Raw genomic sequence first — 18,289 nt, forward strand, 5'->3', positions numbered from 1 at the left:
TTATAGCAGATTATGTTCTGCCCTTCAGGATGAAGAAGGTGAGAATGCAGAGGGCGCCAACAAGTTGCAGGAGGAGTTGGAGCAGGCAAGGAAAAGGTTTGATTCACTTTCTACATGTTCTGTTGTGTTGTGCCTCGTTTATTTCAAGTGTACTTCATATGTACATCATGTGTACATCATGTGTACTTCTTTGCTCGAAGAGTTATTCTTATCATTTAGGATGTCATTATTAAGAAAGTGTTTTGAAAGAAACCTTGTTTCTGTTTCAATCTACCAAGTATTTACTGGAGTAATCTGATGCTCAGAAATTTACTTGCCAGAGTTGCTTCCCTTTGCCGAGTCAGGGTCCTACGTTTGTTAGTTTAAAGGCAAAATTCCCTGATTATGATGCTGGTTCTTTGGAATCATACTGTTGGTTTACTATATTGGTGAACCTGTAAGAGAACTTTCCTCTCTCAGAGAGCTGCCTTGATGAATAATTTTTAAAGTCACACTTCTGCAAGAATCGTCTCCCTTGGTATTGACTCTTCAGAGTCCTTATAAGAATCGGTCCAGTGAATGGTGATCATAATAGGCAACTAAATGGTTTAGATGATCATGCCTGGTGATTTGTTTGGTATACGCGATGATATGGATTGTTCACAATATCAAATCCGATTGTTTAGATTTGCGTATTATATAATATGTAAAGTTGGAATATTACTGAGTGTGATGTTAACCCCCTGGGTGCCACAGGGACATATATGTCCTTCCTCTTCAACCCTCACTTTGAAGTCCAATCAAATTCTCAATATTTCACGCACACAAATATAGTTCACAGTTCAGAATTCTGCGGGAAATTCCCTGTTTCTTGATACCATCCACTATTATCTCAGACAAAGCTAAAGTACTATTACTGAGTGTGATGTTAACCCCCTGGGTGCCACAGGGACATATATGTCCTTCCTCTTCAACCCTCACTTTGAAGTCCAATCAAATTCTCAATATTTCACGCACACAAATACGTTCACAGTTCAGAATTCTGCGGGAAATTCCCTGTTTCTTGATACCATCCACTATTATCTCAGACAAAGCTAAAGTACTGTAGAAGACCTTTCAAAATAGGCTTCATCGTAAATGTCGCCATTTTTGACACAATACGAAATCGAGATTCACAGCATTATTTGCTGTATGTTTGAAATGTGAAAATCAGAAAATTACTGGGAGTATTGAATTTCAAAAAATAGCATATTAATGATCACTGATATCTATTTTCATGAAATCACTAATGATAATTCTGAAACGTTGCCGATGAACCTAGAATCAGTTGGGATGTTTTCGAAAATACACTAACACGAACGCCGAAGTGCGGTTTCCGCCATATTGGATTGTGTTTACAAAATCACGTTTCGCGAAGGCCGGTATTGAGACGCATATTACATAACGTATATTTCATATTCAGCTGCTACAAATGCATCACTGAATTCCCCATACATTTTAGAATTAAATTACAAATGGTCTTTGTCACCAATACCAACTGTCTAGATGAAATGATGCAAAAGATATTGGGTGTGAAAACGAACACTGTGCTCAAAAGACTGCGCTTGTTTGAAATGTAAATAAAGAAAAATTCCGAGTTTACACTACATAGCATTTTCTGAAATTTTCCGACACCCAGCCGTTTATTCTTTGCTTGCAATGGCCCAATGCCTTTAGAATATGCATGGAAAGAGTATCGTACCAAGAAATAGGAATTAAAAACAGATAATATGCAATGATTTCATTATTCATAAGAACTTGTCAAAGTTTCCATGCAGTGTGATGCCATGACTGACGCAAAATCATGCAGAACGACAATGGTAATTATCAGCATTTCTGGCTTCTTCTTTTACTTACAATGAAAACATATAACAATACACAGATAAGCAGAATCATTCTGATTACTTACATCTCATATTTATGTACATCGATCCCTGAATCAAGTGAAGCTACATAATCATAAACAAAGAAAATACTTATCCTAAAAAAAATATTCGGGTATTGTGAAATATTATTTTTCATTTACATTAAATTGATGCCAAACAGGTGCGCGTGTTGCTCACAATAAGATACACAATCAAACCGTCTAATTGTTGATATATTCAGGATAATATTTAAATGTTAAAATCAGTCATCTTATGTTTTGTCTAAAGAGTCTTAAATTCTTACATAGAAGCCGAGACCTTTTATGCAATTAATGGAAATTAGTTGAGATATATACTAATCAACATATCAATGTCGTCTTTTCCGACGTCGCAAAATACATAAAACAAGCAATGACGTCAACTAAAATGTTGTAATCTTTTCAGTAGTTTCATTACATTTGACAATATGGCTAGTAATCTGTTAATAATGATGCAAAATTGGTCAAAATACATCTACACAAACAGGAGAGTATGGGAATCTAAGAACTAACTTACATATCAGATAGGGCCATCCAAATCACTATTATGTGCTTTCTCATGTAGTACATTGTCATCTTTTCGTATTAATTGTGAAACTACCAAAACGTATCTGTTCACATTGGGGAACTTTGTATTGGAATAGTCTGGTTCACGGTGAACAAAACATAACGAAAATATGGCGTTCGTATGCACAACAAATTCTCTCTAAGTGATCTGAGTTATATTGACCTAGTGTTAAGCATATCGGAGTTATGCCCCCTTATCTTTCTACTGTATGAGAGCTTTCTGTCGCCGTTTGACGTCATAGAAGAAAATCCATTTTGACATTTATTGCGAGTCATTTTTAATGTTGAGCGTATAACGTTATGCATAAGCACATAAACCCATTTGATAAAGCGGTGAAATTTACTTTTTTTTTAACGCATAACAAAATTTTGGACAACATTTAGCAGTGTCTATTTCTCAAACCGCCGAGGTAGTTGCACTTACATTTATACCAACGGATAGGAAATTTAATATTCTACATTTCTGTGTAATTTTATAGCCGTACGCTGATGCAGGACCACGCGAGCGCAAATCTCGTACAACATTCCATTTTCAAACTTTATGAAAATTGGCGCCTGAAAAAAACTCGGCATCCAGGGGTTAAACAGAGAGCAACTAAAGTCTATACCATGGTATCAGATTCAGAACTGTTTAGCCTGAATTACTTTGATCCTATCTCTGTTGCTTTGACAATGCTGTGTTCACACTGTTTGAATGCCAGAATACATTCATTTTACAGGGTTTCTGAACTTGAAGCATCACTCAAAAGTGTTCATGAAAGACAAGTAAAAGCAAAACAACCTCTCCAATTCAAAGTAAGTGATAATGTCATATAAAAAATATATGGAATCATGATTACTGGTATCAATTTTAATATTTACCAAGCAGAAGTCCCATGCATCACAGTGGCAGGAGCTAGTGTGCACATACCAGTCATACAATGACCACCATTTGTGAGTGAGTGAGTTTAGTTTTACGCCGCACTCAGCAATATTCCAGCTATATGGCGGCGGTCTGTAAATAATCGAGTCTGGACCAGACAATCCAGTGATCAACAGCATGAGCATCGATCTGCACAATTGGGAACCGATGACATGTGTCAACCAAGTCAGCGAAACTGACAACCCGATCCCGTTAGTCGCCTCTTACGACAAGATAGTCGCCTTTTTATGGCAAGCACATGGGTTGCTGAAGACCTATTCTACCCCGGATCTTCACGGGTCACCACCATTTGTAACCAAGGAGGTCATACAGCTGTTGGGCAGGAATCTGTTATATTGAATCCAATTATGCGGTCAGTGTGGAAAAAGTACGATATTAACTTGCTATGATGCTGAAAGCTGAATGTTTTATGGGGCGGTGGGGGTAGCCTTGTGATTAAAGCATTTGCTGGTCACTCCGTCACGATTTGATTCCCTACATGGGCACAATGTGTGAAGGTCATTTCTGGTGTCCCCCGTCGTGATTTTGCTGGAATATTGCTAAAAGCGGCATAATACTAACCTCACTCACTACAAGTTTTATCGTTAACTATCAGGCCCTGAGGTGCATCAAACCATTGTTTATGGATGCATCACATAACACAATATGTCTGGACCTGTGAAGATGCAGGTTAAAATTGGTCTTCAGCAATCCATGCTGGTGGTGAAAGGTTAGCAATAGAATCGGGTGGTCAGGCTTGGTGAATTGATTGATGTGTGTCTTTGTATCCGATTGCTTAAATTGATGATTATAGTGTCAATCACTGGATGGTCTGGTTCATATTTGAATATATATAGACTGCCATGACTGAGGCTGAAATATTGCAGAGCGTCATGAAACAACACATGAACAAACAGCCACAAAATATCCTTTGCTCATTTTAAAACATGACGAAACTAGTTCTGTTCCTCAAGTACTTGGAGACAGTTGTCTAAGTCATTTCACTAAGCAGAGGTGCATCTGTCACATGACCAAGAAACCTGTGGTTTTCAATGTACAGTCAAATCCCGATGAGTTGAATGCCGGTGTCTCGAATGTTATGCATAACTCGAAGTACCCGTCGGTCCCGACCATTCCCTGTTATAGTTGTCATCATTTGAATACCGGTTACACGAATTCGACTCATAAATACACACGATGACTCGAGAAGAAAATTTGGTCCCATGAGATTCAAACAACAGCAATCTGGTATACATAAGCCGAAGTCAGTCAATGAGAAGTTGATTGGTGTAGCAAACTGATCCAATTAACAAACCAGCACAGCTCACACCTTTCCACCATTGACGGGTGAGTTCAAAAGGCAGATTAGTGATTTTACGGAAATCACTGTCTGTGCTAATCAGACTGGAACTGATAAGGTGCCCCTATTAGTGATAGGGAAATCATTAGATAAACAAATGCTTAGGCGGAGGAATTAGGACTGGATTATCTTTTTTTCTACCCTCATAGACATACCTATGTCTCGAATACATCGATAAGTCGAATTTATTACTTGGTCCCCAGAGATTCGACTCATCGGGATTTGACTGTATATCCCAGATTTGTCATGATCATATTTCATCCCCATGCCCCAGGGTTTTAAGTGATATACTTCTGATACCTGCGTCACTTTCAAGCTGACACAATAATATAACATGGTGTCAGTCGAACTCACTCACTCAACATGCTTATGAATGGATAAGCCATCCCCTTTCTACAGACTGCTTTTGGGTTTTTGGTCCTCAAAATTCAGCTTATCTGCGGTCATATACAGTACTTCTTTTGTCTGGCTTTTTAACATCCTCCATTATATTACTACAGCTAGAAAATCTGTTTTGTCTGGGGTCTCCACTGGCTGTGTTCCTCGCCCTCAGAGGGATTCGACCCCAGGGGAAGGGCTCGCATGACCACATCCTCCCCACATCGATCTGTAAGAGGCTCTTCAACGTCTACCATCCATCAGACCCTGTGGTATGTATACTGTGTGTCAGATCCTGTGGTGTGTATGTCAGACAGTGTGGTGTGTATATCAGACCCTGTGTTATGTATACTGTGTGTCAGATCCTGTGTTTCTGGTGTCCCCCGCCTTGATCTTGCTGGAATATTGCTAAAAGCGGCGTAAAACCAAACTCAGTCAGTCAGTCAGATCCTGTGGTGTGTATATCAGACCCTGTGTTATGTATATTGTGTGTCAGATCCTGTGGTGTGTATATCACACCGTGTGGTGTGTATGTCAGACCCTGTGTTATGTATACTGTGTGTCAGACCCTGTGGTGTGTATGTCAGACCGTGTGTTATGTATACTGTGTGTCAGATCCTGTGGTGTGTATGTCAGACCCTGTGTTATGTATATTGTGTGTCAGACCCTGTGGTGTGTATGTCAGACCCTGTGTTATGTATACTGTGTGTCAGATCCTGTGGTGTGTATATCAGACCCTGTGGTGTGCATTTCAGACCCTGTGTTATGTATACTGTGTGTCAGACCCTGTGGTGTGTATATCAGACCCTGTGGTATGTATACTGTGTGTCAGACCCTGTGGTGTGTATATTAGACCCTGTGGTATGTATTCTGTGTGTCAGACCCTGTGGTGTTTATGTTAGACCATGTGTTGTGTATACTGTGTGTCAGACCCTTTGATGTGTATTTCAGGCCTACAGACTTGAGCCTCTGTGTCTTAAGCATTATGCTACCATCACGCCCCTCTTGATCCACTTCTATGACAACACCAAGAAAACACCCTATGTGAAGATGAAGAGGAAAGCTTATGCTGCATTCAAGAGCTCATCCGAGGAGTCGGATCAGAAGGGAAGCAAGTTGGATGACAGCATGGAGGGGAGCGGAACTGACGAACAGGATAGTCCTTCACACACCAGGAAGTCTGGGTCCGCGAAAGGACAGAAGTTCTCACTGTGTAAGCACACGAATTCAGAATTCTGAGATTATTATCACTGATTCTTAAGCAACAGATTTAACAGAGACAGGTGAAACACATGTCCTCAGAAAAATTTATCAAGTTCTCCCACACATCAGGGAGCGATAACTCCATCAGATGGTGCTTGCGAGGACCATTAGGAAGTAGGACAACACAAGATGATGGATGATTTGTTTGAGTGGCATTCTTAAAGTTGGTGGTTCATGACTAGGTATTTGTCCATCCCTACAGCTACTGTAAGATATCTGTACTGTTATCTCTGAAGTTATCACACTTCATGTTAGAGGAGGCTGTCTTTACTGTTATATTGGCAGTTATCACACTCCATGTTAGAATAGGCTGTCTTAACTGTTATCATCTCTGCAGTTATCACATTCCATGTTAGAACAGGATGTCTTTACTGTTATATCATCTCTGCAGTTATCACACTCTGTGTTAGAATAGAGTGTCTTCACTGTTATCATCTCTGCAGTTATCTTATTCCATCTTAGAATAGGGTGTCTTAACTGTTATCATATCTGCAGTTATCACACTCAATGTCAAAATAGGCTGTCTTCACTGTTATATCATCTCTGCAGTTATCTTATTCCATCTTAGAATAGGCTGTGTTAACTGTTATCATCTCTGCAGTTATCTTATTCCATCTTAGAATAGGCTGTGTTAACTGTTATCATCTCTGCAGTTATCTTATTCCATGTTAGAATAGGCTGTGTTAACTGTTATCATCTCTGAAGTTATCTTATTCCATGTTAGAATAGGCTGTCTTAACTGTTATCATCTCTGCAGTTATCGTATTCCATGTTAGAACAGGCTGTCTTAACTGTTATATCATCTCTGCAGTTATCTTATTCCATGTCAGAATAGGCTGTCTTCACTGTTATCTCTGCAGTTATCACACTTCATCTTGGAACAGACTGTCTTAACTGTTATCATCTCTGCAGTTATCACATTCCATGTCAGAATAGGCTGTCTACACTGTTATATCTGCAGTTATCACACTCCATCTTGGAACAGGCTGTCTTTACTGTTATCTCTGCAGTTATCACACTCCATGTTGGAACAGGCTGTCTTTACTGTTATCTCTGCAGTTATCTTATTCCACGTTAGAATAGGCTGTCTTTACTGTTATCTCTGCAGTTATCACACTCCATGTTGGAACAGGCTGTCTTTACTGTTATCTCTGCAGTTATCTTATTCCACGTTAGAATAGGCTGTCTTTACTGTTATCTCTGCAGTTATCTCATTCCATGTTGGAACAGGCTGTCTTTACTGTTATCTCTGCAGTTATCTTATTCCACGTTAGAATAGGCTGTCTTTACTGTTATCTCTGCAGTTATCACACTCCATGTTGGAACAGGCTGTCTTTACTGTTATCTCTGCAGTTATCTTATTCCACAGGCTGTGTTTACTGTTATCTCTGCAGTTATCTTATTCCACGTTAGAATAGGCTGTCTTTACTGTTATCTCTGCAGTTATCACACTCCTTGTTGGAACAGGCTGTCTTTACTGTTATCTCTGCAGTTATCACACTCCATGTCAGAATAGGCTGTCTTTACTGTTATCTCTGCAGTTATCACACTCCATGTTAGAGTAAGCTGTCTTTACTGTTAACATGGTTAATATCACTACAGTTATCCTATCCCATGTTAAGGTAGGCTGTCTTTACTGTTATCTCTGCAGTTATCACATTCCATGTTAGAGTAAGCTGTCTTTACTGTTAACATGGTTAATATCACTACAGTTATCCTATCCCATGTTAAGGTAGGCTGTCTTTACTGTTATCATATCTGCAGTTATCACACTCCTTGTTGGAACAGGCTGTCTTTACTATTAACATGGTTAATATCACTACAGTTATCCTATCCCATGTTAAGGTAGGCTGTCTTTACTGTTATCATCTCTGCAGTTATCACACACCATGTTAGAGTAAGCTGTCTTAACTATTAACATGGTTAATATCACTACAGTTATCCTATCCCATGTTAAGGTAGACTGTCTTTACTGTTATCATCTCTGCAGTTATCACACTCCATGTTAGAGTAAGCTGTCTTTACTATTAACATGGTGGTTAATATCACTACAGTTATCCTATCCCATGTTAAGGTAGGCTGTCTTTACTGTTATCATATCTGCAGTTATCACACTCCTTGTTGGAACAGGCTGTCTTTACTGTTAACATGGTTAATATCACTACAGTTATCCTATCCCATGTTAAAGTAGGCTGTCTTTACTGTTATCATCTCTGCAGTTATCACATTCCATGTTAGAGTAAGCTGTCTTTACTGTTAACATGGTTAATATCACTACAGTTATCCTATCCCATGTTAAGGTAGGCTGTCTTTACTGTTATCATCTCTGCAGTTATCACATTCCATGTTGTCTTTTAGCCAAATGGCTGACAGACTTCCGAGCCAACAAGAAGGGGGAGGACTCACTGACAGCAGAACTGAAAATGCTGCAGAAGATGGACAATGATGCTGAGAAGTTTCAGGTGAAAGTGTACTTAGACCCAAAGGACATTGACAAAACTGGTGAGTATTGTCACTCTAGCAGTATACAAAATTATTAGAAATCATCCTCATTTCTTTGTATCAATGAGCTTACTTTTGAGTAAGTGGAAAAAATATATTCACAGATGCTCTAATGGAGAAATAATGTGAATCTGTTGTTATTGGAATTAGAATTGAGAATCCCCAGTGATGCAAGATGGTGCTACTTCCAGAATCATCAGATTTGAGTGATTTCTCTGGATTTTAAATTTTGAATGTCAGTTTTTACTGTTTAGGCCAGACCAATTTTATTTCTTGTTTTACGGATCCGCCGGTCATATTTTTATCAAGAATAAGAAAAAAATTAAAATTAATTTTCCCCACTCAAAAACTAAAATCCTAATGTTTTTATTGGCCAAAAATGTAAACTAACAAATAAAATCATTTTGATTGTTTTTAGCCCCATATACACTTCATAAATTGCCAAAAGTAAAACACTTTTAGTTTTTAAAAGAAATATTACAGAATAACAGAAGTTTATTGTATTTCAGGGCCAGGAGGCCTAGAGTACAGTGTAAGATTTAATTTAAGATATAAATAATTTTTAAAGCGCTATAATACATAATATACAATGCCATTGAGAATCTGGTCAAATGCAACGCATTCTATTTGGGACCATACCCTCATAGCAAAGCACAGACTCCCGCACCCCTGCCGGGCCGAGTCCCATCCAGGACCCGGACCCACACCCACACCCACACCCACACCCACACCCACACCCACACCCCCCACAGCCTGGCACCCACTCGCCAGCACACAGAGTCAGCCGCCCACACTGGGCGGACGGGCTAGGTGTCCAACCCTGTGCGCTGGCGAACAGGCGCACAACTCCGGGGGTGCGGGCCCGAATCCCAGACAGGACCCAACCCAACCCAACATAAGCACGAGAATCCGCACCCCACCAAGAGAGCGCAATCCCAAACACAACATATGTTACTCTATAATCTTGCTTTGAATACTTTATAGAAGTAGGTGGCTAAGCGGAGCAAAAGGAATATTAATTTGACTGGTGATTTATATTTTTAATTTTTTTCCCTCCTGCTTTTAGGTTTTCTGAGGACAAAAATCCGTAAAACAAGAAATAAAAGTGGTCTGGCCTTACTTTGGCTATGGGCCGAAGTTTTAGTGATCTTCATCATCACTTTAATTCTTTATTTGTTTCCATAGGAAAATATTGTTTTCTAGCCGCGACTAGCTGCAAAGTTGCTTATGCGGCTAAAACAACAATTACTCACTCACTCTGGCTTAAACCACGTTATGGTTGCCACATAATTTCTCTATAATGTTGCATTATGGTGTGAAGTGAGGGCAATTTTACTTGCTTGAAATGAACTTTGTGAATTGACTGTGAATTCCTGGCTTAAAATTCATTGCAAGAACAAGAACACGACAATCAACAGAATGGTATGAACGATAAGATTAGTCTGTCAAGGCTTCACTGTTGACTGTACTGTTCACTGTTTTCACTACATTATAGCCGGGTTCAAAAGATGGCTTAGAATGTACCAGATTGGTGAGTTTATCAGCTGAGGATATAATATTTGGTGCTTAACTTTACAATAAACTATTAAACCCCATTTTCTTTCTCTATGATATGCAGCCCCCTGGACTACAACTCTAACATGCTTTTCAGTTCAATTTTATTTAAATTAAACCCCGGTCCTTTGTTTTATCAGTTTGTTTTATTCTTTTATATCAAATCTTTTTGACGGTTTTACCCAAGTTCTATGAATCATCATTATAGCATTCCATTCATAAGAAGTTACAGAATGCTTAATTTGGCATTCTTAACTTGTTTTGAGCTATGTATAATCAACATTTCTAGTAGTTGAAAATACTCACAGGCCAGTATAATTCATTATTAGATAGTCTTCCTGATGAGCTCACAACGGAACTCATCCACAACCTTATTTCATTTGTTGTTTGGCTGTATTACATTTTTGTTAGTTAATAAGTCTTTTCCTTCATGGGGCGGTGGGGTAGCCTAGTGGTTAAGGTGTTCGCTCATCACGCCGAAGACCTGCGTTCGATTCCATACATGGGCACAATGTGTGAAGCCCATTTCTGGTGTCCCCCGCCGTGATATTGCTGGAATATTGCTAAAAGCGGCATAAAACCCAACTCACTCACTCACTCACGTTTCCTTCATTATCTCTATTTCAACGAATTGAAAAGTAAGGATTGTGATATGCCTTCTTATTGACTGTTCAGGAAAGGATAGTGATTATCTAATAATTTATGCTGGCCATGAGTTTAAACATTTGATTCTTAGTGAATGCTTTTGAAAGATTGGTGCCAGCAGACAGGCGGCCGATACAGAATTTTGCATGGAGGGATTTATTAGGATGGTGATGATGCCTTCAAACATGGTTACTTGTGTTATTATCCTCTGTTAATTTTCTCATAGTACTCATTGGTTAATGTGGCAATGTTTGGGAATCAAGTCAGCCAGGGTCCACTGTGGATAAAACTGCAGTATGCTTACTACTGTATTGAGTCAGGGAAGGTGGGGTAGCCTAGTGGTTAAGGCGTCGTTGTCACGCTGAAGACCTGCGTTCGATTCCACACATAGGTACAATGTGTCAAGCCCATTTCTAGTGTGCCCCGCCGTGATATTGCTGGAATATTGCCAAAAGCGGCGTAAAACCATACTCACTCACTGTATTGGGTCATGTAAAGTTCTGTCAGAGTTTCTTTGTAATTGTATCTTTAATAATTTTATGGAGATTTTCGATTTTTTAATGTTTTTTGCCCCATAATTGTCAATTTTGGACAACAAGTTCTTGACCATACTCTGGGCAAAAGAAGGGAGTGGCTACTTTCTTCCACTTTTTAAGGCAAAAAGAAGGGACAGGTTACTTCTTGCAACTTCTTGTAAATAATGGAGGAAGTATTGGGTTTCTACTTTAGATACCTTCTATTTTAGACAATTCTTAATACTTATGTTGTATTGGTTCTAATGATAAACTTTGTTCCTTGAAAGACAGTCCATAAAATTTCTTGTTTGACAAAGGAGTTTCCTATTTCTTTTAAAAGAGTATATCAAATTTAAACATGCCAGATTTACTTTATCATGAATATTGTCAGCCATATACAATGTAAAAAATGTTGGATTACTTTATGTGTTAATGTTCAAATCATGTTTTTGCCTCCATGTTTGTATGATGGTAAGCTAGGTTGTGATATACTCATTTCAACTTTTTTGATGTGTACCTGGTTGTTGTCCCCAGAGTTGGAGTATCGCCTTGACTACCAGCTGAGGGAGAGGAGTCTGGAGAACAGCTACATGTCGGTGCTCACCTCACACTTCTGCTACTGGACAAACAAAGACATTGCATTTTTCATACTCACCCATCTACATCCAGAGCTACAGGAGCCCTAGGAATCCTGCCAAATCTGAACACAACACTTAAAAGGAATGGGACACTTTTCTTGAACACCTGCTAACACAGTTCCAGGAACTATGGAACATCAGCTGAACTCAGCTTCTGGAGGCATAGGACACTTCTCTCTGGAACATTTACTGAACACAGCTCCTGGAGGCATGGGACACTTCTTTCGTGAACATCTACTGAACACAGCTCCTGGAGGAGGCATGCATAGGACACTTCTTTCTGGAACATCCATTGAACTCAGCTTCTGGAGGCATAGGACACTTCTTTCTGGAGCATCTACCGAACACAGCTCCGGAGTCATAGGACACTTCTTTCTGTAGCATCTACCGAACACAGCTCCTGGAGGCATAGGACACTTCTTTCTGGAATATCTACTGAACACAGCTCCTGGAGGCATAGGACACTTCTTTCTGGAGCATCTACTGAACACAGCTCCTGGAGGCATAGGACACTTCTCTCTGGAACATCTACTGAACACAGCTCCTAGAGGCATAGGACACTTCTCTCTGGAACATCCATTGAACTCGGCTCCTGGAGGCATAGGACACTTCTTTCTGGAGCATCTACTGAGCACAGCTCCTGGAGGCATAGGACACTTTTTTCTGGAGCATCTACTAATGCAGCACACAGGACACTTCTTCGTGGAAAATCTTCTAAACACAACTCCTGGAGTCATAAGACAATTCTTTCTGGAACATCTACTTAAGACAGCCTAGGGTGCATTACACCCATACACTGGAATATCAAAACAAAGCATACTTTACCCAGGGACATCAACACCAAGAACTACAAGAGCCATGTAACAACATCATCTTTGAATCTTGCAATGATGAAAAACAGAACATGTAAGCTGACTGATCATCCTGCTCCTACATCCAGAACTGGGGTATATTTGGCAGCATCTTCTTCTAGAAAAAAGGATGTGTTTGACAGCTTCATCCATGAACATATACACCCATACCTGCAAGACTTGCAGGACCTTTTCATCTTGGTATGCTGAAATCTGCACAGCAAACACCTCCATCAGGAAATCCGACACTGACACCAGTCATCAAGCAAGTCTCCACAACAAGAGTTGCAGGATTACATGATTAGAAGACACCTTGTCCAAAGCTACATAAGACAGATGTCTTCCTCAATATCTCCAACAAATGCTTTGCTAACAACACCTTACAGTGTCAGGTATAAGTTGTACAATTATACACCACTGCCTTTACAATGACCAATGAAATTGTTGGCATGCTGCACTAGTTCTATGTGTAAATTATACGTGAACCTCTGTCAAAATCTACTGCTATTGGAAATCCCATGACAAAGAAATGATGGATGGATGTTGAATAGTATGAACATAAATAGATAACAAAGAAAACGTTATCCTGACATTCTCATCCAAACCTCATAGTCAAAACAAGTTTGATCATTAGCAGCGTCCAGCAGAACTGAACCATGACATAGCTTTCTGGAGAACAATCTAACAGAATATCTCTCCCTCCTTTCCTTCATATCCTCCATACTCTATTTGGAATTTAACGTCAGGAAGCTGAGTGAAAGATTTGGGGAAATGTTAGACCTTGGACAGTCAGTATTCTGTCACATTCTAGTTTCATCAAGCTCAGGGGAGACAACTGCCATCAGTACAGGTCCTTGTCCTACAAAACAACTGCTGCCTTAATCAGAATCAAAATGTAGACAGCTCAAACATAACCGACGTACAGTTTGTCATTATCCTGTATTTTGTGACCACATAGTGTGTTAAGCCTAATGATGGTGCTATTGTGATTGTATTTGTCTCAGTTCCGGATTCATTATGCTGCTGATCTATGTTCCTGTACAAAATGTTAGCATGTTGACAGAGTGAGAAGGTTATGAGGGAAACGTTGGACGACAAACGGTGCTCTTTATGTTCTGCAATGATGTTCAGTTCAGGGAAGGTTTGTTGCTGTGCGTGAAATCTGAATGTAGTTCAATCTCATGTAATTAACTCAGATGTTTATTGCCTGACTTGTTAGCTGTAATTCTCAATCTGAGAGACATATTTTGTTGAAATGGGGTATTCAGGATGTGAACTTCTTTTATCTCAGTGGACCAACCCAACCAAATGTCGGTGTCCTGTTCCATCACTATCAGTTCAGGATGTAGGATTGGTCAACTATTGACTCAAAGTTCTCAAATTACAGAGTTGTGTCCCCTTGTCTGCCTGGATCTTCTTGATGTGAATTAACATCCCAGGTTTGCCCTTGTAATGAGCAGCAACATCACAAGTTTAATGGGTTTATCTAATGTGGTCATCATGTACAATAGCCATTAATTTGTATTTTCTCACACACCGATCACAGAATCCCATCCATTCCCACCAAAACCATCCCAACACACCATCTTACCCACAGCATCCTATTCAACGAATGAAAACAATTATCAGACAGATCACACCGAATGATGCATTATCAAATCTAAACCCGAAATAAAAATCAATGTCTGTTTGTAAACCATCACATTTGCAGATAATTTTTCTCTTTTGTGGAAAATACTCATCAACATAGATTTAAACAAAATCTCAGAATGTTAAGCATACTGAGTTTAAAATTATGATCCATCAGTACATCATTTCAGCCTTAGTGACTTATTTATAAGAGGAGCAGTGGGGTAGCCTAGTGATTAAAGCGCTGGTTGTCATGCTGAAGACCCATGTCGGATTCCCCACATGGGTACATGGTGTGAAGCCCATTTCTGGAATCCCCCCCGGCTTGAATTTGCTGGAATATCGCTAAAAGTGACGTAAACCATACTCACTTTCTCACTCACTGACTATAAGTTATTTCCACACACTGCAAACTGTGATAGGGACTTGTGTCGATGAAAGCTCCAAGAGCACCCAGAGGCCTTGAAATGCTCAGCTATCACCACACTGGACAGACACAGAAGCACTCCTGTGTCGGAGATCCATTGTCAGAAATCCAGGAGGAAATACTGTTTCTGTGGCTTTGTGAAAAAAAATATTTCCATATTAATTTCACATTCCATATTTTTACATCAAGATTTTCAAATATACATGTGAATGTGTTGTGATTCATGATTTTTGTTACATGTTTTCAACAAAACCTCCACTGTGACATGTCCTGTTTGATCAAATCTGGTACCTGATAGAATGTATGTGTATTTATCTGTGTGAATGTGGTCTGGTTTGATTCCGATTCTCTTTCCGTGTCGATCCGTGATTTGAAGTCTTTGATTCACCCAGTGTCTTTCTTGTGGAAATGTTGCGATTATACTACTGGTGCATACCATTTTGTTGATTCCAGTTATTTGCCTGACATACATGTATACATATTATGTATATACCATCACTATAATCATCCTGCTTGTTGTGTTGAAGAATCAGTGTAATGGTATGGTTAAGACTAGACTTGCACAAGTCTCTAGCATTCAGTACAGCCTTAGAGCCAGTCTAGGTGCAGACCTGTGTTTAGAAGTACTGTTCAGACCACGGTATACAATATTTATGAAAAAAAACAACCCATATGTAATCCAAATTCTCTTTGTGACTTTAAGAGTATCAGGTGTTCAAACATATTCCTGTGTATTTGTCAGAACATCAAAAAGGCTACGCTTTGCTATATGCTGCCTATGCCCAATCCACATTAGGTGACCACATGTGAGTCATCATAAGTGAAATTTCCATAGACTCCAATTAACTGTTACAAGAATAATTTTCATAAATTGAGTTGAAGTCATTTTATTTTGATATTTTGCAAACCTCTCGGCAATCATCTTCAGCTACGTGTACATAACTTTATTTCATCTTTCCATTGATTAGTTATCGAATGACACCTGATTTAGCACCATGTATAAGTTCAACTTTTACTCTATCCCATACACAGCCATGTTAAACCTGATTGGTATGTCTAATATATGTTGTTTAAATAGTTGCAGTTTTCTTAATAACCATCGGAAAATTGAATGGAAATTATGTGTATGTAGCTGAGATGATTTCCCAGCTGGTAGATAAGTACTGAAAGCAATTCGACCAAAACTAAATTTATGAAGATTATTCTTGCAAGAGTTAATTAACATGCAAGTCTATGTGAATTTCACTAATGATGACTCACTTATGGCCAACTACTGTAGATCTAGACGATAGCAAAGATATAGATACATTCTATGTATGTCTTTGACAATAGTGAATAGTCATAGAATATTTATGAGGTTAATACCTGTTTTCAGGGGCTGGGAAAAGGCAATATCGGCTCCTTAAAGGTCAATATTGTTTTTTTATAGGTCATTTGAACTAAACTGGTTTTGGCCTCATATTAGGTATAGGATTGGTGTATTATAAAATGAGATTTTTAAAATGTGTCAAACTTTGTCAGCAACAATAGTGGTAGTTTATAACAAACAGTTATTTGCTTTTGTTGTGTTTGGGGAATAATAATAATGAGGCTGTTTATATAGAATAAAGTTTCACACCACTGGTAAACATGCTCAGTGTACATGTCCACTTCTGGGGAATTCCCATTCTATTTTTAGTTACAAGTAAATATTGTATATCATCAGACAGAACTTGGAATCATAGAACATTCTGTTGAATGACCTGTGACCACATTTCAGTCAATGAATTTGGGGGATTTCTTTGCTCTATATGAACCTAGTCATTGTCCAGGAGAATTTCACAAGTCTGTTTTGGTGTTGGCTGATGTTTAATTGGTTTTAGAATATGGCTACAGTTACTACCCATTTTCATTTTATGTAATGTCTGCAAATCACAGAAGAGAAGTAAAAGAAACAGATATAAGTTGTTCATATGAGCGATATTTCCTTAAAACATTCAGTTTCCAAATGCTTCTTTTTCAAGTTGACATACAGTGATCAAATTGAAGTACTGTTCAAAGCAGCATTAAACCAAACATACTCAATCAATTGTAGTTCTGTGATTCGAAAAAGACGTAGAAAAAAGCATAGGTGATTCTAGATTCTAGATTTGATTAGATTTGCTAATATGGCCATGAGTATTTGTGCCGAAACACACATTCCGTCATACTTGTAATGACATTAAGCACTGCTTGAATTTCGTCATCATTATCACAAAATGTATTTTTAAGAGACCCGCACTGATTATATTTTAAAGACAACATTGATAATGGTGCCTTTTCAGAGAGCTGTCTGGATCCAAACATGTGGCACGAACTGACCATGAGCTATTATACATTCCATCACCGTAGGTACAGTTGTCACTAGTGCCAGAGACATGTGATGTCATTCATGGGGTATGATGGTTCTTGATATATTGTTACCATTTTTCTGTTAATAGTTAGAAGTTAGATTTGTGATGTTGATTGCAGCCAAACATCATCCTGATTATTTGTTGTCCTGTTGAAAGAATCTTGTTAATTGTCCATGTGTGTCATGACGTCCATGTCTGTCATGACGTCCATGTCTGTCATGACGTCCATGTGTGTCATGGCGTCCATGTGTCATGACGTCCATGGTCTGTCATGACGTCCATGTCTGTCATGGCATCCATATCTGTCATGACGTCCATGTCTGTCATGACGTCCATGTCTGTCATGACGTCCATGTCTGTCATGATGTCCATATCTGTCATGATGTCCATGTCTGTTATGATGTCCATGTGTGTCATGATGTCCATGTCTGTCATGACGTCCATGTCTGTCATGGAATCCATATCTGTCATGATGTCCATATCTGTCATGACGTCCATGTCTGTCATGACGTCCATGTGTGTCATGACGTCCATGTCTGTCATGGCATCCATATCTGTCATGACGTCCATGTCTGTTATGACGTCCATGTCTGTCATGATGTCCATATCTGTCATGATGTCCATGTCTGTTATGATGTCCATGTGTGTCATGATGTCCATATCTGTCATGACGTCCATGTCTGTTATGAGGTCCATGTCTGTCATGATGTCCATGTCTGTCATGACGTCCATGTCTGTTATGATGTCCATGTCTGTCATGATGTCC

At 39.1% G+C, this 18,289-nt stretch overlaps 1 protein-coding gene across 1 annotated transcript in view; it reads left to right on the forward strand.

Annotated features, from left to right (window-relative positions):
• The window catches only part of LOC124289797 (phospholipase DDHD1-like), a 29,908-nt gene extending 14,932 nt beyond the window's left edge, over nucleotides 1-14,976 (forward strand). Inside the window, exons 8-14 of the mRNA XM_046726464.1 lie at nucleotides 29-96; nucleotides 3,208-3,283; nucleotides 5,250-5,399; nucleotides 6,079-6,340; nucleotides 8,749-8,892; nucleotides 10,388-10,423; nucleotides 12,141-14,976. Coding sequence (XP_046582420.1) covers nucleotides 29-96; nucleotides 3,208-3,283; nucleotides 5,250-5,399; nucleotides 6,079-6,340; nucleotides 8,749-8,892; nucleotides 10,388-10,423; nucleotides 12,141-12,292 — 888 coding nt within the window. The 3' untranslated portion in view covers nucleotides 12,293-14,976. The remainder of the gene's footprint in view (nucleotides 1-28; nucleotides 97-3,207; nucleotides 3,284-5,249; nucleotides 5,400-6,078; nucleotides 6,341-8,748; nucleotides 8,893-10,387; nucleotides 10,424-12,140) is intronic.
• The last annotated feature ends 3,313 nt before the right edge of the window (nucleotides 14,977-18,289 follow it).

This window comes from Haliotis rubra, unplaced genomic scaffold, assembly GCF_003918875.1.
Source record: "Haliotis rubra isolate DU_JTF1 unplaced genomic scaffold, ASM391887v1 Scf45, whole genome shotgun sequence".
Classification (NCBI taxonomy): domain Eukaryota; kingdom Metazoa; phylum Mollusca; class Gastropoda; order Lepetellida; family Haliotidae; genus Haliotis; species Haliotis rubra.